This window comes from Siniperca chuatsi, linkage group LG22 (assembly GCF_020085105.1).
Source record: "Siniperca chuatsi isolate FFG_IHB_CAS linkage group LG22, ASM2008510v1, whole genome shotgun sequence".
NCBI lineage: Eukaryota > Metazoa > Chordata > Actinopteri > Centrarchiformes > Sinipercidae > Siniperca > Siniperca chuatsi.
This window is the reverse complement of record NC_058063.1, coordinates 10,317,198-10,339,472: the sequence shown is the minus strand read 5'-3', so window position 1 is coordinate 10,339,472 and position 22,275 is coordinate 10,317,198. Positions and strand designations below refer to the sequence as shown.

General features: G+C 40.4%; 2 protein-coding genes across 2 annotated transcripts in view; one reads left to right on the top strand and one right to left on the bottom strand.

Annotated features, from left to right (window-relative positions):
• Positions 1-12,381, bottom strand: part of adgra3 (adhesion G protein-coupled receptor A3) — a 30,551-nt gene extending 18,170 nt beyond the window's left edge. The window contains exons 1-3 of the mRNA XM_044183611.1: positions 11,709-12,381; positions 11,360-11,547; positions 2,900-2,971 (exon numbers count right to left, since the gene is read on the bottom strand). Of these exons, the coding sequence (XP_044039546.1) occupies positions 2,900-2,971; positions 11,360-11,547; positions 11,709-11,753 (305 nt within the window). The 5' untranslated portion in view covers positions 11,754-12,381. The remainder of the gene's footprint in view (positions 1-2,899; positions 2,972-11,359; positions 11,548-11,708) is intronic.
• Positions 12,382-14,068: 1,687 nt separating this feature from the next.
• On the top strand, positions 14,069-20,071 carry gba3 (glucosidase, beta, acid 3). Its single transcript, XM_044183612.1, has 5 exons — positions 14,069-14,346; positions 15,188-15,412; positions 15,553-16,355; positions 16,894-17,017; positions 18,111-20,071. The coding sequence occupies exons 1-5, from the start codon at positions 14,292-14,294 to the stop codon at positions 18,296-18,298; spliced, it is 1,395 nt and encodes a 464-aa protein (XP_044039547.1). The 5' UTR covers positions 14,069-14,291; the 3' UTR covers positions 18,299-20,071.
• The last annotated feature ends 2,204 nt before the right edge of the window (positions 20,072-22,275 follow it).

The following is a 22,275-nucleotide window of genomic DNA, read 5'->3' as shown; positions in this document are numbered from 1 at the left end:
AAGAAAAAAAGATTGTGTTTTAAAAAGTTAGTCTCGCTTTAAGCCCACTGGTTAAGCAAAGTAAGCCGTGTTAACAGTGTCCTCCTTTCAAAAAGGTTCAATTTGTGCTTAACTTGCTTATAAACTTACTTCCACAAGTATGTAGCAGTATGCCATTCATGAATAGACAACAATCAATTCTTCAGAAAACTCTGCACAGAGCTGTTCTCCTTGCTCTGTTTTCCACAATAAGCATTCCTCCACAGCAGCGGATTTAGTAAGGAATTAGCATGTGACGGTCGCCTAGTTTGGCTCCTATTTCTATGAGGAGAGTGATAATGGGGATTCTGTGTGGCTTATTTCCAAGCAGGGACACCTTTGGCCCCGACAAAACACAGCAGTCTCCACAGTTACTTTGCAATTTCATGCAGAGTGCCGGATAGGCGTAATCGATTCTCTACCCCTCTCTGGCACTCACAGCCAGCTGCTGTCTCAGTCTTCAGGCCTGCATACAGGCAGTCCAAATGAGGGAGAGTTTCTTTGTGGACTAAAAAAAAGCTGTGAAGGCAGGAAGAAGGAGGGGTGGAAGGCAAGATGGAGAGCCTCCGCGCATTCAAACAGACTCGAGAGTTTGAGGAGAAAAAGGGAGTGTGATTGAAGGTAGGGGTGGGGGGTATAGGAACATTTCAGAGAGGGAGAGGCTTCAGCATGCAGTGTGTTTGGGAATTGTACTGCTGACACCTCCGGCCTTGGCTTGGCCTCATTACAATAACAAAAGCAAGCCATCTAGCAATCTCGCTTCACTGGTTGAGGGTGGACAGGAGTGGGGTGGGGCCTGCGAGGCACAACGGGCTGCTTTTGGAGGTAAACTTGCCTGTGTATTGATGCAGGCAGAACAGAGTTTACAACCAAATCGACTGACCATTCACAGACAAAGCACATAAGTGCCTTAAAGGCTTTCTTGGTGGAGAAAGATCAAAGCTGTATTTTTTTTTTTTACACATCCAGCACACAGCCTCCTGTTTATCCTCTAGGTCTGAGCTGTAAAAACTAACATCTGACCCAATTCAAGAGCCTACAGGGAATTCTCCTGCAAATCTACAAACAATCTAGGCAGATCAAAGAGGAGGAAATACTTCAGGTACTTTATACTGATAATGTACAAAATCAAACTTTGCAAATGTGGCTGCGAGGGGTATCAGCGTGGTCCAAGGAGAATGACTGTTGTAGAGTCACATGCTGTATTTGTCATAACAATGCTGCATGCCAAAATTGACAAAAAGTCCATAATAGTCTGGAGAAGTTTGAAAAAAAAACTAGATTTTTCTAGCAAGTATGGCCCAGAAAAACAGACGTCTGTAGGTTTTCTGTGAAGATTAAAATCAATGGGCATCAGTGATCAATGATATCAGACACCTGGGAGCATAGTTCAACCTAAATCTTCTTTCTGAACTGATACCACAAGGCTAAATGTAGCCTCATATACCATCTATATTTCTGGTCTTTTTAACCAGACCAGGAAGAATGACAGGGAAAACATGCCCTTAGAATTCCACATCAATGCAGTCATGTGTTACTGTAGCTTCGGGTAAAAGCACAGCCATTAATGGTCTGGTTATTTTATCTGCATGAAGCCATTCCGGAGTGATAAATCACCCATGGCCCATATGTGTGGGCCCAGAGCCATTTTCTTGAAATCTCTGTAGGAAGGAAACACGGGTGATGACATTCCAATCTCCAAAGTCAGAGTCACATGGGATGAACGACATCTCTCCATCGTTCAAAAAATGTCAGAGAACATGCATGACTATACCAATAAATGTCTTCACCGTATACAACTAATTTCCTTCTCCTCCCACTTATTTGCCACAGTTTCTTCCCTCAAAAAGGTTCAACTCCAAGAAAAAGTACAGAGACTTTATAGCCTGCATTATACACTAGTTTTACTGTATATTGGGGAAGCAATGAAGTTGCCTATATGTTACTCCTCTGAAGTGGGCCCCATCCCCAGAATACCCAAGCAGCTGTATGTTGAGAGTATGTCACTAGGCAGAGAACAACCAACCCTAGGGGCTTACCTATAATTAGCCTTTTCTAGTACCATCAGTCTTCCACCATAGACTGATAGTCTTGACTGAGGCTAAGTGCCATGTGGAGGCCTACTCATTTTCTATGACCTGGATGTTCCACTGGCATGAGGCCAATGTGTGTTTTACAAACCTCCGACTCCACAAGCCCAGGCTTCACTTGTGGAGTGACGGATGGGTGCTGCTAATGCACTGGTACGTATAATGAGAAATATTGTGATGGTATTTGACAACAAAAGCATCACCATTGTAAAGTCCATTGGTGATATTTCATGGATACATACAGCCTTAATCAGGGTATGTGCAGGAATCCTGACGTTAAATTTAATACCTTTTTAAGACCCTTTCCATACATTTTAATACCTCATCACCATTTCGAGTTGACCCCAACTAACCCCAATGCAAGGTTTATTAGAAAGAAAGTTTGCAAGAAAAAAAGTGAAACAAATATGCTCACTGATGAAGTAAGTGCAACGTCCTGAAGTTATCCTTCACATTTTTGTGAGTGATCGCACTGTGTGCCATAACAAATAATAACAACAAAATAACATTGGTTAAACATGGCTTATAGTGGTGTTTAAGAGTTCTTAAGGGCCTTAATTGTAGCTAAATTGCTTTATCAACTACAATACTTTTTAAGACCCTGTGGACACCCTGTTGGACAACATCACCTTTTAAAGCTGAGATTATTTCTTTTATTAGGGTTTCAACTGCCAAGGTAGGGTTTGACTAACATATGCTGGAAACAATAGCAAAGAGAAAGTTTAGCTAAACATTGATACATTAATGCTCACGCAGATCACTAGTAGAAAAGGGAAAATAATAATACTTACAATTTTTCCAAAGTAGACAATCCAAAGAAGGATCCATTTTTGAGTTCTTGTATCTTATTGTTGTTTAAAATTCTGTGGAAAGAAAATATGTATTATAAAAAGCAACAGAAAAGTATACATCTATTGAAATTTAATGTACAAGATATGAATAAAGTCCACAAAATACTGCAACATTTCTGTTGTGTTAATTTAAAAATATATGCTGTGTCTTTTATTGCACCAAAAACACCTGTGTGTAACTTTTATTTCTGACATAGTGTGTTATTGTTGGCAGTGTTTCTGTAAAGTCCAATTTAATATAGGACTACATTTAATCTTTGCCAAATAACAACAGTTGTCATATAGAAAACCAGCCATAGCACTGAAAACATCAGCAAGGAATGTGTGTTAATTAAATTGTGAAAGTGGATTCAAAAGGATCTAGGGTCTTTTTCAACAAGTGGAACGGTGCCACACTGCTACTTGTTGAGAGATAACAATATTAAGTCTCTTTGTCCTCTTGCCACTCTTAGCTTCCAGTCACAGAATGTTCCCTGCTGCCAGGAAGAGATCAGAAGAAAAACAACGTAAAACTTCAGCAGAGTATTGTCTTTCATGTTAAATTGGCAGCACTGAGACAGGTAGCCAAAATGACAAAGAGTGATCTTTCTGTGAAGCACCGTTGACTTTAACAGGTTAACGTATCTGTAGCAGCAATAACTCACATTAAGTAAATTTATTCTAACAATAATAAATGTTTTTGATCAAACACAAGGCCAGCTTAAATCTAGCCATTAACTGACACAAAATTATACACTGTATGCTCATTGCATAGTAACAGCATAGTAAACCAAACCAACCAAATCTTTAATTGGGTTACATCTCTAAAAAGGAGCGGTCAGAGTATTTTATAGGACACCCAAACAAAAACCCAAAGTCTACATACTAGGAAAAAGTGTTAGGTAAAGAGAAATGATCGATCATATTTATTCATAACACTGGATTAAATACAATGCAATATGAAGCAACAAATGCACACAATGTAAAAAAAAACCCAAATTACAAAAAGTAGCCTGACGTATTCAGAAATACCCCTCTGATACAAGCAACAAGTACACATCCTGTTATATAAGAAAATCTGTCACTGTTTTCAACTTAATCACCACAAAAATAAAAGTGAGCTTGAAAAAATGTGAAGTGTGAATTCTTGATTGCTTCCTCCCTGGGTAATAAACCGGATTTTATTATCCAGTTTATTCCCCGTGCATAGCACAAGCTGATTCACTGCATACAAAACTGCAAAGTAAAGCTCAGCTTTCTGTGCCCATGTCCCCGAGAGTTCTTTCTCGTTTTTCTCCCAAACTACTCCCAAAGGGTCTGGGAAATCAATAGCACTGTTTCCCTACAGAAATCCCAAGCAGGGACTTGTGGTTAGGATATGTTTCTGGCCAGCAAGGAGGGGATGTGGTGGGTGACATACATGCTGGTGGCACCCACAACCCGGGGCCAGATTGGAGTCATTATAGGGTGTTGAGGGGTTGGTTTATTACAGGGTTGGACAGAGGAGACTCATTGGAGATTTGCTGCTTGGCTCCCTGCCGCTCAGAGAGAGTGCGCACACAAACAGTTCCTGTGTTTCTGAATGCTGAAATGGCAGATGTTAAAACATGGTGATGTACAAGGCTGCAAATTCTATCACTGCCTGTGTACACATGATCTGATGATATAGGCACAGACCCTGGGCCTCCCAAGATTGTGGTCACAAAAGCTTCATTTATATTGAAGAATAGTTAGCATGCCAGTGGGATGCATTTACCATGACGCATGTGTACATTTAGGAATGTGACACTCAATCCACATAATATAGAGTGCACAAAACACCTTACAAAACAATAGAACTGCAGTTAATACTAGTTTGGGGAATGTTCGGGCTGACGGTGTTGGCAACTGATGCACCAGAAATTAAGGTAGATACTCTTTTAGTTGGATGCCAATAAGCAACACCAACCAGGTGCTGCCAAACAGATAGGACCTGAGCCACACAACCTCCTCTCCACCATATTTGTCATCCTCAATTCGGGCCTGACAATCACCCTTTTTATATGGCATTGTAAGCCAATTTACAGAGGTACAAAAAAGGGCAGAAAAACTGCTAAATTATGTAACGTGGTGACAGGAAAGTATGGCAAATCATTAAGACATTTGCCAAATGGGAAAAGTCTAACAGCAAAGACGTAGAGGGCTCACAAGTAGACCCTCACAAACATTGACGTTAAGCTATTTGAGGTTGCATACAGCGCGAACAGGCCTTTCATCTTCACGGAAAGTTGTATAATTAGATTTACAGAATAGATTATAAATTTAAAACAACACGTCATGGGAATCATTCGAGTCTGGCTGCATAAATACACATTTCTAGCCTTGTGACTCTACGGGTCGTCAAAATAAATCTGAGAGTCCCCCTGAGAGTCATGAGCCCTTTTCTTGCCCTCTTTCCATCTCGCTCTGCCCTCCTTCGCTAGCCTTGTCCCTCCCTCTTCCTCATGACAGGAGTGTGACCTCTGTATGTTGGAAACTGCCTTGGCTGCAAAATTTAGTCTTCTTTACATTGGTGAGAAATACCACTACTGACTATATAAGCAATATACATATAGCAAAGCCTCAAACCTGCATGGATATTATGGCCATTAAACCCACCAGCATCTCCACCACCCTCAGGCCATCTGTAACTAGACCGTCTGCTTCCTTACTGTATGTCTCTGCACATCGGCCTGAGGTCTCCAGGCTAAAGAACTGTCTATGGAATTTCTTTAGGCTAGGCCTCAAACGATGGAGGAGGAGGAGGAGGAGGAGGGGAGTCTCGCTTATCTTGGTGCATAGATAAGACCCGCTTGAACGCAAGCCAGGAACAAGCTGCCGGGGGATCCTACCAAATCTCACATCCCGTCTCCTGATACTGATGGTATAAATCTCAACGACATTTACGGAAAAGCTGTCTCTGAAACTGGAATTTCTATTCTTAGTCAAAGAGTAATATAAAATGCATTGGCCTAGATTTCATCTTGCCATCAAAGTGAGTAAATATGACACTATCAAATGTAGTTCCAAGTTCTTTTTCACTTAAGAAAATACACCTTCGAAAGCATACACCTCTGGCTGTAGGCATATTATCCAGAGAAGGACTAAAAATGGCCAACCACTACACACTCCCCTCACAGGCACATAGCGTTTTAAGGACAAAGCCAACTTATGCTCTCTCAACACTTTCTTTATGCTCAGGAGGCTTTTAGACAAAGAACTCCAAAGAGCGGAGAGCTGTAACTCTTCAACGGTTTTCAAGTAAGTTTCAGGCTGCAGTTGAGCTCATAAAAACCCTAGAGTAACTTCCTCTGAATATAATGGATGGAAAAGTGGGCCTCGACTCAGGTGGAAAAGGGAACTGGTCCAGTGGAGGTGCTGCAACTTGCCATGGTAATACTTGCGGTTATCCAGCACTTTCTTGTTCCATAAAGATTTTTCTGCAGTATTTGGATATATTTTGAGTATGGGCACCAATGCTGCGAAGAGGATTTTGTTTTACATATAACTGAGGTAATATCGAGTCCTTTAAAGGGATTCACTTGCATTGGGGCAAGCTAAAAAGGGAACTCGTCATACAAGCTCTTTTTGCCCCTTCATTCTTGTAAATCGTACAGGAGGCCTTGCAATATCCTTGTTCAACATGCCAACAGGCCAAACCATTAGAGCAAGGTATTCACCTTATCTCTGCCTGAATGGAAAAATCATCCACCACACAAACACCAGGATAAAAGCAGATGAGCAGTAAAATTCTCGTCTGGTCTGGCACTGCATCGCCTTAGCTCATCTCGACTCACTAAACTACTTGTCTGGGGTTAAATGAGACTCGGCAAAGTCAAAGCTCAACAGGTCTGTGAAATGAAAGGCTGCAAATTGACTAAATGTGCAGCTGTCAATGCCTCGCCTTTGGGATTTTGCTTTTCTCTGCAAACACTGCAGAGCTACTATAAAAAAAACACAGGAGCATTCCTTTAGACAAATGGCTCACCGGGAAAGCAACAAACACAAATCCTCTTAGGACATGCATGACAGCAGGCACCTGTGGTCTAGTTACACAAGCACTTCAAAAAAGTCTCCCAGCATAACATAGTAGCTTTTTAATATTGGGGGGAATAAACATATTTATACATATATACGATTGACATAAAGACTGATCATGCATTCCAAACTGATGTGTCTGTATTTACTGTAAGATTTTTAAGATCTGAAATCCAAAGGAAAACCTCTCCACAAGCTTGACCTGAAGGAAGTGAAGTGTCAAGGAAACCAGAGGGAAATGTAACCCTAGCTGCCAGTTTGCACTGCCGCGAAACAAGACAGTTTACTGCACTCCAATGTGTCATCAAACTGTGCGCGCTTTTCCTGCAGCGAGGGAGGAAATCCCTGCTTTCTTCCTGACATTAATCCTGTGCTGTTCTGTAGAGGCCAAAACCAGGTGCGCTTATTTGCACCGTCCAACCCAGGTGTTCCTGTGAATGGCTCTTGATTACACTAAACAAGAAATATGAGCTGGGTGAGTACAGAAAGCTTAAATATAGTCAGTTCCTGTCTGTGTGTGTATGTAGGCTGAAACTTAAGCATGTACGCCGAAATAAACGCTCATGTACACATCCATATAGACTACTCATACAACCTGATTTATCCTTCCATGTGAGGCAAAGGTTCAAGCCCTCGTATTTTAGCCGAGGCCTACACTGACATGGGAGAACAGGCCAGCTGTAAACACATTTGTGTCATTTCCTCTCGGATTACTTCGGCATGCGGTATCATTTGGAGAGCACAAATGCGGGGAATGCATCGCTCTTTTTTTTTTCTCTACAGAGAGGCATTCAGAGCAGAGCTGCACTGAATATCTACATGCATTCTATCTCAGGGTAAACTAAGACCAACAATCATTTAAGTCTGGCAAAATAACAGCTACTTATGTGTAACTGCTCATGTACAGACAGGCGTAGTTAAAATAAAGGACGAGGTAACAGTAAGACGCATCATGTGAGAGTATCTGGGGTAACTTTTCTGGCGTGGAGTCAAAACAATTAGCTCAGTGGTTCAATAAGTTCACCATAAAGAGTAGTTGAGAAATGTCTCAAAGAAGTGTGCTTGTGGTTCAAATCTCTTGAATGTTCTCTGAAAAGCCTGATTAAAATGTATTCATTAGATTCCAGACCCCTGAAGAGGAAAACAGGAAATCTTAAGTACAAAAGGAGGGGGGCAAGTATGATGAATGGATTGGGTCTCTAATCACACCTAGCTCATACTGCCGTTTCTGGCAAGGCCTTTAATTAACACACACAACAAGGCGTGTCCACACACAAATTGAAAGATATCCATATAACAAGAGAACTGTATTATCACCAGTCACTACATTAGCGAGATAACATTATCCTAAAACTGAGTAGTTTAAAAAGTCAGGTGACGGTGTTATTTTGTATAATGATTTTAAAATGTACATTTATCAAGTGAAAATGATTAATTACAGTTCCAAACAAACTAATTAGAGATGTCTGTCTGCTGAGATTAATAAACATTAGGTGCACAATCCATTTTGATCCAGGTCTGTTTGTTAATCATATTTGGAGAACAAAGCCACGGAAACCCAAAAGGACTAGCTGCAAAGCGTCCAACATCTCTTTACGAAAGTCTAGCATTAAGATGCTAGTTCCATGAAAGTTAATAACATGGACAGTCTGCCTTTAAATTTATTGAAATGAAACCAAATAGTACCCTTAAAGCATTGCGTTATTTAATAATCAGTAAAATAGTCACCGCCACTTGAGTCACAACAGGATCTAGTGAATTGACAGCGAGAATTTTCATGTGCTCAAGCTAAGTGAAAAAAGGTAAACAGGGTGGGATCTGCTTTGGCTTAACAAGGAGAAATAATGGCAGGTGATTTTCAAGTTTGATGAAAGGTTTCTCGTAGCAGCAGCGACCCCTGCTTCAGTTCATTGCAGTTCAGACCAGCTGTGTCTCGGCCACGGTCAACCCCGCCACAAGACACTGGGAGAGCCGTAAAAGAGGACCACCACACCTTCTTGAGAGGGCTCGCCGATTTTACACCTCATAAGATAACACCCAAAAACTGTGCAGTCAACAGAAATTGCTGTTTCATTGCCACTCGTGTCCACAGGGAATTGTTAAGAGAGTTCCACTCGAAGGCAATAGTTCTGTTGTTTTCCTACAATGGACGACAACAAAATGTCCAAAAATATAAAAGTGGAGAGTGGAAGGAATTCCTGAGAGTTGCACTGCTTTTCTGTCTGTGCTCTCTAATTACATCCTCAACATTACAGCACTTAAGCTCTATGCTAAATCATGAGGAACCTGGCTCAACCTCCAGTCCATCACTGTCAGAACAAGATGACAGACTCCAAGCTCAGTGAAGACATACAGACATAGCCAACACCAGGACAAGATGGAAGGCTTACTATAATGACTTTAGAGCAGACCATAGCTAAAAGCGATCAGCGTATTTCAAATTCTATAAATATCTGAGAGGACACTGGGATAATTCCAGACCAGAATAAAAACAAAATCAAGAGCTACCAAAATCCAAGATCCCTTTGTGTGTTTTGCATGTTTTAGCCAATTCCCTTATTCTACTTAGAAAAGCTTGTTTGTTTGCTTTTCAGATAAAATGTAATGACATTTCCTACAACCTAGGCAACTAATGGTCCCCATTTACTGGTACTGTATGATTATTCATTCACAGAGACACGATACTTCCCTGAGCCAGGTAATTTAACACTGTTAACATTTGTTTATTTTTAATAAGATAAGATGACTGCAAACATAAACCCAAATTCCAATCTTAATAACATCCCTGCAGAAACATGATATCACAGACAACATGTTCAAGTACTTCTACAATTTTCCAAATCACCACATGCTTGTGCCTGCATTTCCATGCTACAATGGTGTAATGTACAAGAAATAAAACCAGACATATTGCTCACTTATGATTACCTAACTCAAACAAGTTTCAAATCCCTGCAATTGTGCTTTAATACTGCCCTGAAATGACTACAAACCAATATGTATGTATGTATGGAAAGCAGATTTTAAATTCTTAAAATCTATTTTGGAAAGTGCTTCAAAGTAATGTGCATGTGATTTGTGGTAAACGGGTTAAAACATGCACACTCACTTAACTTACCAGCCAATCCTCTCCTTTTCTTTCCCTCCCTGGAGTCTATTATTTGCTTTCTACTGCACCATGCCCTGGTATTCTCATGTTTCCCCCATCGCTCACCACCACCACCACAAAGCACGAGTGCACTGGACGCACAGCTTCGAATTTCTGTCTTTTTGCTAGTTTAGTTGGTGCCACTTGTTCTGTTCTGTCAAGCACTCTCTTAATAAACCAAAATCAAAACTGCTTTTTAAATTAAATCTGGTTTCATTTAAAACCCAGTCAGCATAATAACATACAGCAAAGGCCTCAAAAATCTGCAGAAACATTTTATGACCTCGATCCATGAGGTCATGAACAGGTTTGTAAGAGAGATCCACTTGTGCTCTGTCAGTCCTATGTGTGTGTGTTTCATCCTTGTGAGGGCAGCCACACAAAGACTAACAACTGTATCAATAACAGTGATGACTGAGGTGAATGTACAAGGGCAATTCTTGACTTCTTAAAACACTAAACTAAACTAAAAATTGGGTAAAACATCAGGCTTACTGAGGTGTGCTGTCAAAAACAAAGTACCACGCAAACTAGCTCTCGCCCCATCAGAGTGTATATTTCAGCCAAGTAAATGTAAAAAAGAAAAAGAAAAAAAGAAACACCACAAGGGTTAACTCAACAGCCAATGAGCTCTTACATCTATTAAAAAGCCTTGGAGATGTGGTAAGATAAGTGTCTCCTGTGAACACTGATTTAATAGCCAAAATATCTTCCTGTGTGTGAATCACTACACTACAGGAAGACAGGCGGTTATTGTTATATGGGTTTACATTTACAACATTACAGTAAGCAGCTGTGAATGAGTGATGTATGGCTGACATGGAATGAACACAAGTATAGCTCAAGTGCACTTGTTTAGCCATATTTATCTTGTTTTCCCCCATTTTGCACTATATTATGCATAATGAAGTCAACCACACAGTTATTTTAGATAATGATAAGCCTCCACTCCCTTTTGGAAACTCATCGGTAGTTTTAGTAGTATTAAGTGAAACATGTTTAAGTCCCTCTAGTGACACCAAATAAACTATTTAGAAGTAGACAACACTGGGAATATAAGTAAGTTCACATACAGCATTCAACAGTGGAAACTTGCTTTTGAAACCTGGTAATAAACCTTAAAGATTCTAAGTTTAGTGTAAAACAGGTTTAGGAGATAGGAGTAATGTGTTTTACTTTGGTGAGCTGAATGCAAAATGCACCTCCTGTATACTCACAGTGTGACTGTCCTGTTGGGGAAGGAGTCCGGGGGTAACACCTGATGGAGCTCCATGTTGCTGCACACTACTTTCCTGTCGGACGGCAGGCTTTTCCCACCGCTTTTCGAGCGTTCGTCATATGCTTTGCAATCAGATGATACCACAGAACCGCCGCCGCCGCCACAGAGCAGCAAAATCCCAAACAACTGCAACAGATCCACCCTCATTTTCACACGCGACTAGAAAACAGCTGCAGCATTGGCAAAGCAAAGAATGTTTTGATACTTAACAGGGTAGATGATACTGAGTAGCTTTGTTATGAAAGGGTGACCTGAAATCCAGACCCCGTTAAAGACAAAAATGAGACCTTTTCCAGTATCTTGTTTGACTCAAGTGAGCCTTCCTCCTCCATTTCTCGCAAGGCTTTCCCTTTGCACGGCGGTATTCAGTCCAACAGAGGTGTCCTCCTTTGTTTGCCAAACGACTCATTTATAATACCCTTTCCATCCTGGCGTGGTGTTCATTTCCTCCAACTCTAAGACTCCACAAATTTGAAATGCTGAATATGCTCGCTGGTTACTAATTAACTTGTCCAGTTGTTGAGAGGCTTTCTTTGTTGCCCATAGCGTGGGTCCAACTCCGAGTGCTGTCTTTTCCACGGGAGGCGGCTGCAGTGATCCCAGGTTATCCGCACTAACTTCAGGAAACGCGGCCAGGCTTTTATTTTTTATTTTTTTAAACACCCACTTCAACTTCCCCGGACTATATACTGAACCAAACAAGAGCGAGTAAACTTTCCCCGTCTCGAAAAAAAAGCCATAAAAGCGCTACAACACAGCTTAAAGTGTGCTGCAAATGGTCGAAAAACAAAGTAAAAAGCTCTACATCGCTTAAAGATGAGTATCCAGAGTGGTTGATGAGTCTCTTTTAGCTCCACTGCGTCTTTGGAAAGTATTCAAAGCCAGTTCTCTGTCCATTGAGAAGTCCCCTTCCCACGATCCTGCCCCGGGCTCCATTGTCAAGTCCAATGGAATTCAAACCACATCCGGTCCGTATTTCAGAATAAAACGCCCGCAGCCGAGGCATTTTTGTCATTCACTGAGTAGCTATGAGTTTGTAGGACATGGTTGCAATTCTATTCAGGCGTCAGTGGTGGAAAGTAACTATACTCAAGTACTGTACAAATACATTTTTAAGGAACATGTACTTTGAGTATTTCCATTTTATCCTACTTTTGACGTCTACTTCACTTTGGGAGGCAAATATTCTACGTTTTACTCCACTGCATTTATTTCACAGTAGTTCATAATAACACTGCAGAATGAGACACAAAACCACTACCCAACATTATATAAAGTTAAATTATAGCTCCTCCTTGACCGACAACAGTAAAATGCTGCTTCAGTAAAAATATCCAGAAATACTCCAACACTCCAATACTCCAACACTTTTGTTTTATTTTTCTACACATTAGTAGCCTGCTTTCATTTTGTAACAATTTTGTACTTCTGTATATTTACTTAAGTACAGTTTTGAATACATTTCACTTAATCAAATTGAGTATTTTTACGCTTTTTGTATTGCTACTTTCACTTAAGTAAATGATCTGTATTTATCTTCCGCCCCTGATCTTCTCTGGGTGCCTCTAAACAAATTCCGTCTGGCTTGCTGTATGGCCTACACATAATAACCATGAAAGATTAAGTCACATGAGGAGCAAAAATCCAATTGTAGGCCGATATCTTGTAGCTATATGAGGAGGACGTTTAGCTGATAAGGGTGTTTGCCCTTTGGCAAACAGTCCATTTTCTTTGTTATGATCAGGTTGAGTGAGTCACTTCTAACTGGACCAGCAGATAGCACTGAAATGATCCCAGGCCAGTGATATGCCTTCAGGCTATAATGCTTTCACCTCCACTAGTCCATTTGTTTTCAGGATCTGTGAGGCTTGACGTACTTTCACAAGCGCCATTTAACCTTTTTTGTTTGCATACACGACGTCACATTGTTGTAAGCTAATGCAGCGGAATGGATGATACATTCAGAAGCACTCTGGATGAAATTGAATTCCACAGCCTGAAAAAGTTTATACATATCCAGGTTTTTTTTACACGTTTCACTCATAGACTGTATGGTTTCATTTAACTTAATTAATGAATTTAATAGAATGTGGGCTCTTTTAAAATCATAATTACACGTTTTTATTTATTTGTTTTATTTTGTTGCAGCTAACCCCCAGTTGCAACAGTTAAGCTAGCTAATTCGATATAATTTGTTATACAAGCAAGACACACATCTTTTAGCTGTTTTGCTTATAACGCCAAACATAATTCAAATATTATTTTGAAAGTCAACATTTCTTGTAATGATTTTTGATAAGCCCTTCCTATTATTTACTTGTCATATTAACATGTACACATACAAAACCCACAAAGTAAAAGTTGTCGTTGCATACAGCGCACACTTGACGTCCACAAACTAGTCGAGGGCTGCACCCTCTTGTGCTGCTTTCAAGTGCTCCTCGGTAGATTTGTAAATCCCAAGTCGTGAAAAACAACTTTCAAGGGATTTTCTTAAGATTGGACACTGTAACTAAAGTCGTTTTCGCTGATTATTATTTAACTACAACATTCAAATAATGCTACGGGGCCAGAATGAAGCAAAGAGAAAGCATGTTAGGCAAATGTGTTTTGACTTTACATTGGCTTGTAGAACACACTGTACGTGACAACCGTCACGCCTCCTAAACGTCACATCTTGGAGTAATTCCTGGTGTGGAGGATATTTTCAGCTACGCCGTTTTGTTGTATTGTATTATGTTATATTATGCGCAAAAACGACCAGTAAGATTTCTACGAGACATATAGATAAACATAACGCAGTAGGACATTAGAGCTGCTTTGGTTCAGTGTCCTAACCAGTATAAAACAGGTCCTAACACTAAAAAGACATGTTCCCATGTGACTTTGCGTGGGGAGCGGGAACTGCTGCGTATCAAATAGAAGGTACGTAAATACAACCACGAGTTTTATGAATTGTTCAGTGTAACTTAGTGGGTGAACTGGACACAGTCTCACCAACACCTGTGTAGGCTAATGTAATAAATAGCCCTACAACAAATACTAAAGTTAAAATGTTACTTTCGTTGAGACTAGAACTTTCTGTTTTTTTAAATAAACTTTATCAGTTAATTGTTATAAAATGAATGATGCAAACGTGCTTATCATTGTTATTCAGTATGTCAAAAAATTATGTTCTAACTAACTCTGCCCTAGTTTTTGGTGATATAGTATTATAATTATTGTTACAGTATTTGGGAGATACCATGAGCCTTATTTATAATAAAGTCCAATATGTCAAACTACTTTTTTAACTAGAGTTGAATCCACACCACTCTGACAAACTGAACATCATAGGCTCCATAGTCTCAATAGACTCTAGATGACACAAAGCACATGGGCAATTTTCTCATACCAGATGTTTTATGCATAAATGTAATGTGAGGTGTAATTATAACCCATACAGAGCTTGACCTTTTACCATTGGAATGTCTGACCAACTTGGTCAATAGACTGTATACAGTCTATGAGTTGAAGTAACTCACAGGTTACCCTAATGTAAAACTGACACACTTACAAACATCTACAGACAGTTACATTTGTAATAGAGGACAAACTACAGCAAAATTGAAACAATAAATCCTACTGGAGATAAGCCAAAGATACAGTCAGAATGAATTCAGTGAAATCCACAGACTCACTCAGTCCCAATAGAAACATTACTGTGATTTTTGTCAACATCCTTCATATTTTTATGAAATGAAACAACCTATTTGTGCGCATTGAGGTGGCTGGCAGGCAGACGGCAAGGGACCAAGTATCTGGGACACATTTTGTCACGAGAACGGCAGAGTGTTTGGGGAGCAGAATGGAGATGTGGCCTGTAACAGCTACGAGCTGTGGGAGAAGGACCTGGAGTGTATCCAGCAGCTTGGACTGACGCACTATCGCCTGTCTCTCTCCTGGGCCCGCCTCCTGCCTAATGGGACCACACGACATGTCAATCAAAAAGGTATTTCGATATTCCCATTCGACCCATGCTATATTTAAATCCAAATGGATGGAACAAGCTCATTTGATGGATGTAGTGCTGTTACTATGTATACTACTATTATTACCCATTAACAACAGCACTGTATATCTGTCCAACAGGTGTACAGTACTACAACAAGGTGATTGATGATTTGCTGGCTTGCAGTGTATCACCTATGGTCACGCTTTACCACTTTGACCTGCCTCAAGCTCTCCAAGATCAGGGTGGCTGGAAATCACCGGGTATAGCAACCTTGTTTGACAGCTATGCCAGGTTTTGTTTCCAAACATTTGGTGACCGTGTCAAACTTTGGATCACTATCAACGAGCCCTATGTGTGTGCCAAGCTGGGCCATGAAGACGGCATCCATGCCCCAGGGTTAAAAGAACTGGGGATTGCTGCCTACCTGGTGGGCCATAACATGCTGCGTGCCCACTCCATGGCCTGGCACAGCTACAACTCCTTCTACAGGACAAAGCAGAAGGGCGCAGTGTCTCTGGCCATCAACAGCGACTGGCTTGAGCCATTATGCGCAGGTTGCGCCGAGGACATTGCTGCAACTGAACGCTACCTTGCATTTACACTAGGGTGGTTTGCCTGGCCTGTGTTTGTAACTGGAGATTATCCAGAAATAATGAGATCTGCCATTGACGCTCAAAGTAAGAAGTTGGGATACAATGGAAGCTCAAGACTGCCCAGTTTCTCAAAGGATGAGCCTGCCATTTTGGGCACGGCGGACTTCTTTGCGTTGAACTACTACACGTCTCGTAAAGTCAAGCCAGGAGGAGGTTGTGGAAAGATGTTGTGTATGAAAGGCGACCGAGATGCAGGAGAAGTTTTGGATCCGTCCTGGCCTATTTGTGGTGTGTCTTGGCTCGCTGTAGTGCCCCTTGGGTTAAGGAAACTTCTCAAGTACATCAAGGTAAAACTACAACTACCGGTTCATCTTTTGGGGTCATTTTCTATGTCATGTTTTGATGAAAGCCAGCTCCTACCAGCCCACATCACTACAAAGTACCCCAAACAAGGTTCAAACACATCCTTTGTTTTGACTGTGAATTCAATCAGTTGAAATGTGAAGTAATTTTTCTTTTTTCTCTTGGCATCAAACTGAATTGACCGACAAGAAGACAAATCACCTTCAACCAAACGAGGAGAATGCTCTGACATTTGTTTAGTGTCTTGCTATTGATTTTGTATGCAGTAATCTCCTTTTAACACCTCCAGAAACACATTGATGCTTCATTAGTGCTGTCACATTGAATGAAACAGTTACTTTGCTGAAAGTGTTTGCAATTGCAATTTCCTGCTGTTGTGACTTGTCACAGGCCATTAGTTTTGAGCTTGGCACCGTTGAAATGCAGCTAAACGGCACAGTGTAGACCAATCTGTCTCTCCCTGGAATGTCTGACAGCTGAGATGCCTTGTTTGACAATAATATTTGCCCCATGACTTTCCAGGACGCCTTCAACAATCCAGCAGTCTACATTACAGAGAATGGCTTCTCTCAGGTGGGGCCACTGCAAATTGACGATGTCCAGCGCTCAGAGTTTTACAAGGACACCATCTTGGAAGTGGCTAAAGGTAATGGCTGGTAAATCTGCACTGGAAATAAGCAAATAGCCATTAGCAGAGAGTAGTAGGGTCCAAGCCAATGGGGCAAATATTATTCTAATTCAGCATTTTGGAAACATTCTACATAATAATTTGTGTCAGTCCTGCAGCTGCCAATGAATAACTGACTGAGAAATTGTCCTTAGAAAATTAATGCTAGTCAGGAGGACCCTCACCCCTCTTCAGTTGGCTATAAATTTGTCAGAAATCTAGGATTCAAAGATTGGTTGCTGTAGCATCAAGAGCACATCACTGACAACACTACCATCTGTGCGCTATGGGCAAAGTCTTATGATTTTCAGAATCCTTGGCTCAAGTTTTGTTAATTTGGATGCAATTGTGTGGGCATATCTACATATATCACTAAATAGGTTAAATTCAGAATGGTTTAAAAACATATTATGGTGGAAACAAAAATCTGAAAAAATCTCAATGGCTTTTCCTGATTCATGAAAACGGAAGAAAACGTTTTTATTAATATTATTTTAATTCAGACCTTCAGGCTTAGGAATTATTGCCCACATGTAAAGCTGTTTGTTTTGGCACCACCATCTGGCCAATCTGTGTATTTTTTAATGCCAGGTATGTTGAAAGTTATCTACCAAATTCGGGAGCTTCTAGGATTCACAGTTTCTGTAGCATGGCATAGCAGTCATTTAAGGTGAGATAAAGGAGAAAATTGTTTTAGCCCCTTTGGCTATGTTACATATGCTGTACAATATCAAAGAGTGTAAAACTGAAAGTTGGCATGAGATTAGAGATATTGCCTCCCATGATAGTCATAGAAAACACAATTAATGCATGGCTTGCCAAGATGCTTGCAGTTTATGAGCATTAAACTAGGCTACTGTACTTTCTACTTGAAAATAATTCATGCTCTGGGTATGCTTTAGAAGTCTTGATAATGATGCTCATCTTGTCATGTGTCATTGATGGCTGTATCCTCCAAAGCACAAAGATGGTATACATTTGTGATAAAAAATAGTGCACTTGCATTTACTCTTTTCAAATCTACAAAATGACTAGTTTTTTCTATGTTTTAACTCTCCGTGTTTTTGTATAGCTATACAAGAAGATGGGGTCAACATCCGTGGATATTTTGCATGGTCGCTGCTGGACAATTTTGAATGGGCTGATGGATTCAGTGTTCGTTTTGGATTGTTCCATGTGGACTTTGCCGACGCAAAGCTAAGCCGAACCATGTACCGGTCTGGATGGGAGTATGCGAAGATTATCTGGAAATACAGATGAGAAGACGGAAATTTTCAATACATTCTTAATAAACTAGCATTTTTTTCATAGTTTTTTTGTCTAACTCAAACATTCATACAAATTAGATGAATCAGTCCAATTCAACTAACCAACCAGGCATCTGATTCCTTCCATTGTAGATCCAAAATGAAAAGCACCACCATCGTCTCTGAATATCTTTTCGGTTTAGAAAATGGTCAGGGAAAAGTCCAACAAGTACGCTTTACTTTGTTGCCTTTATAGAAATTCTGACTTCAGCAGGGGAAGCGAGGACATGGGCGAAGAGTGTTAAGTTGATTCAATGGAATGAAATTAGTATTCTATCCTGCCCGGTTCCCAGTCAATCTGTACAACAAGGTTTATGGAGAGGAGAGAGCTGCTGCAGCCACCTCACAGGGCTGCAGAAGGATGTGTATGAATACACTGTATTTGTCAGCGATTAATAGCAATATTAATGGTGGTATCATCTTGAATAACAGCATTGTTATGTGCCTGAGTACATGCATGCACCTTACATGTATGTATGTAAGGTGACGCTGTTTGGCAGTCTATCTACATCTCTAAGATCTTATCTTCTCCTTAAATATACCCGTGAGAGTCAGATGAGTGTGTCTTTGATATGCAGCTGCCATGATGAAAATACAGTATAGTACCTTGCATTGTACACTGGACGTTTCAGGTTGAAGTTTGTAGATGTAGTGACGCAGGGACTGATCCAGGGGAGGAGTCAATGCCCAAACATGGTCTGAAGTGATTACACTTTGGGACATGAAGGTTTACTCCTTGTTTACTTTGTAAGTGCCAAGACAAAGAAGCATAAGATGAAAAAGGCTTGTCAATATATGCCAAATAGCACAAAGCACCTTATTCGGAATAAAGGTTCTTTGATGGGCTTAAGTAAATACTGTACTTTCTGTTATTTGAAAATGGGGAAATAAATCACACATTATACAGTCCATTTGGTCAACCTTTTTATATTCGACGTAAAACTCCTGTACCACCTCACATATCACATTGGAAAGAACCCATCAAAAAAAAAAATAGTCAACTCAGTTATTATAATGCCGTCGGGCTGCATTAAGCACACTCCAGTAGACTCAGAAGGGATGCCAGCTGAAAGCAACAGATGTCCTGCCACGGGAAGAGAGTGTAATGCCATTTGTGTTCCACGGGCAGCTGTGCAAACTCTCTACTTAAAGAAAGAAAAGAGCGAACAAGGTGAAAAGCCTTCTGTTGATTCTTTGTGCGTGCCTTGGTTAAGGTATGATTATTTATATGGAGTGCTGAACAATGCACTGTAGATCAACAAGGCAGAGAGAGCATATTGAATATTAGGCTTTGACACTAGTGTGTACAGGTCTGGCGTATTGTAGATCATTTGTAATGTTTTAGGTTCAAGTGTAAGGAAATGCCAATTAAAATCAACTTGATCTTTGCAGTAATCAGAGAACCAGAGACTTGGATGAGCAGTTTGATGGCTCCTGTTTGTAAGCCTACAGTGTCACCCTGTGGCATTAAAGGGAGCTACAGCTTTGAATTCAACAGCCCAGTGTGTATTGTACTGCACTTCACAATGTGGTGTCACATGATGTGCTGCTTTGATTAATAAAATGCATCCTGTTGGTTTAACAATAAACAGCTAAAGCAGCTCCCTAACCACAATACATCATAGATTTAACTCAATTAATATTTATGCTCTGATGTGAAGGAAAATGTCATTTATATTCTGTGTTGGGAGACTTTGTTTGCATTAATAAGCATGGTGTATCGTGACATCCAGTTGGCTGTGCATACTGTTTTCAACAGATGTGAGTAATACCCTTGTGGCCCTCCTCCATCTATGTCAAGCCGAGTGAGATTCTTCTTTGTCTTATGATGAATAACAAGCTATTGTGGAAACATGAATAATGCTACTGCTGCTCGCATTAGAACTCCTTTGCAGGCTGCTTTGAACACAAAGTTGAACCACATTGCACACTATTTCAACGCTAATGACGTTCATCTAATATCTGTGGCTCTGTCAGAAGCTGCTGGTGATCTTTAAATCACTGCAGAATGATGGTGACAGAGCACAAAACACTGAACATTTACTAATGTAAACCAGGTGGAGACATTGGTGTAAAAATCAAGCAATGTGTTAATAAAACTTAAATCTTTTATGGTAAGAAAGAAAAGCAACAACTGAAAATTCTCTTACCTGTGTCAGGGACAAAATCATGACTAAAGCAGGTTTGAATCAAGTTTCCCATCATTCATCAACGTAGCCGATGGGCAACTGAATTCCCAGCTAAGAGTTGATTAGTAATTCCACCGACTGTCTCCGAGTATTGATGGATTCCATCGTCCTCTATTGCTGGATAGAGGTAGCTGCATGGGTGAGAGAACCACCCCTGCTGCTGAATTGATTGAATGAAATATGAGCAAGAAGTTACTCTGCACTTAGTGAATGCTGAAATTAGCCATTTGTGGGGTACTGAGGAATAATATGTGCCTATTGCAGGTTGGAAAGCTTAAAACATTAATTAGCATTTAAATAATTCACCCCTCAAGTCCCTTTAATAGCCCAAATACGAATATTCAACTTCAATTCATTACAGCGGGCAGAATTTATTCTGATTAGGCCATAATGTAGAAAGTCACCGAAGAAGCCATTTCTAAATGTGCTTTCCAATTTAGCGCCAAATATATCATGTGTACCGATAAGTTGCTTTTGACAATGAATTAGTACGTTTAATTGTAACATTCAATCACATTCACTGGCGGAGATTTACCCTGAGGAACATTACGGCAAATTAAAAAGAGGCCCATTTGTATTTGACCAAACTTAAGTCATTATATTTTGACAGACACTATGAAATATTCAATAACTGGGAAATTCATTTACTTATTATAAATTAACTAAATAATTTAGCTGCTGATAAACTATCTTCATTGTGAATTATAGGAAAAGCACAATCTCATGTATCAGTGCAGTGCTTACAGGTGCAAAGGGTATGACTTCTGGCAAATAATTACCTTTTTCTATTTACTGATTACCCTCATATGCATATTCCCTGGAGAAATTGTATAATTAGATTGTTGCTTCAATATCAAGATGAGACATCAGCCACTCCCTTCCTCTAGAGCACAGATACAAATCTCTCTCTTCCCTTCCCTTTCCTCTCACTCTCTTTGTCTGGGTCTCTCAGTCAGCTGGTAAGAGACCTGTGAGAGGCCCAAACCACCACTCCGCCTGTCTTTCTCCTTTCTTTCTCTTGCTCTTTTTCGCTCACTCTCTGTAGCTCATCATCTTCCCCTCTCCTAATCGCATTGCTCATTTTCCATTGACAAGAGAGTATGGGGAGAGAGGGAGAAAAAAAACAGCACAAACTTTCTAAATCCCATTGACCTACTTCGCCAGACATTTCACTGGGAATTCATATTAGTGCAAAAAGAGTTAGAAGAAGAAATGTTTTCTCATTTCTCCCCCCGTCTTCCTCACAACCCCCTCCTTCTCTTTCAGCTGGAAGCCATTTTTCTCACATCCAATATTTGATCCTGTATGAGCACTACAGTACGTTATACAAGTGGATAAACGCTTTACCGTGGCCTAACCAGCGGTTTGGAGCTCTGTCACCACTTTTGACAGTGGCGTAAGAAGCGTGACATCGGCACTATATAATAAGCGCTTTGGAAGACCTCGTCTTTGATTGATGAATTTGGCGGTGGAGACAAGATTGAGGGGGATGAATATTGCTAGGCCTTGAAGACAGGAAGTGGAATTATGACAGACCCATACAGAGAACTAACGTGGGGAGATGAAAAGAGAATAAAAAGAGAGAAAGGCAATTCAAATCTTTTTCTTTTAAGTCCCTCCCTGAGGGACTGCAGATGACCCTGCTAACGACTGTTGAAATTCTAACTCCCTTGAGTGTGATGGCGCTGCGTGATGGGAGGGGGTTCGCAGACCTGTATGAAAAATTGAAAGCTCCTAGAAT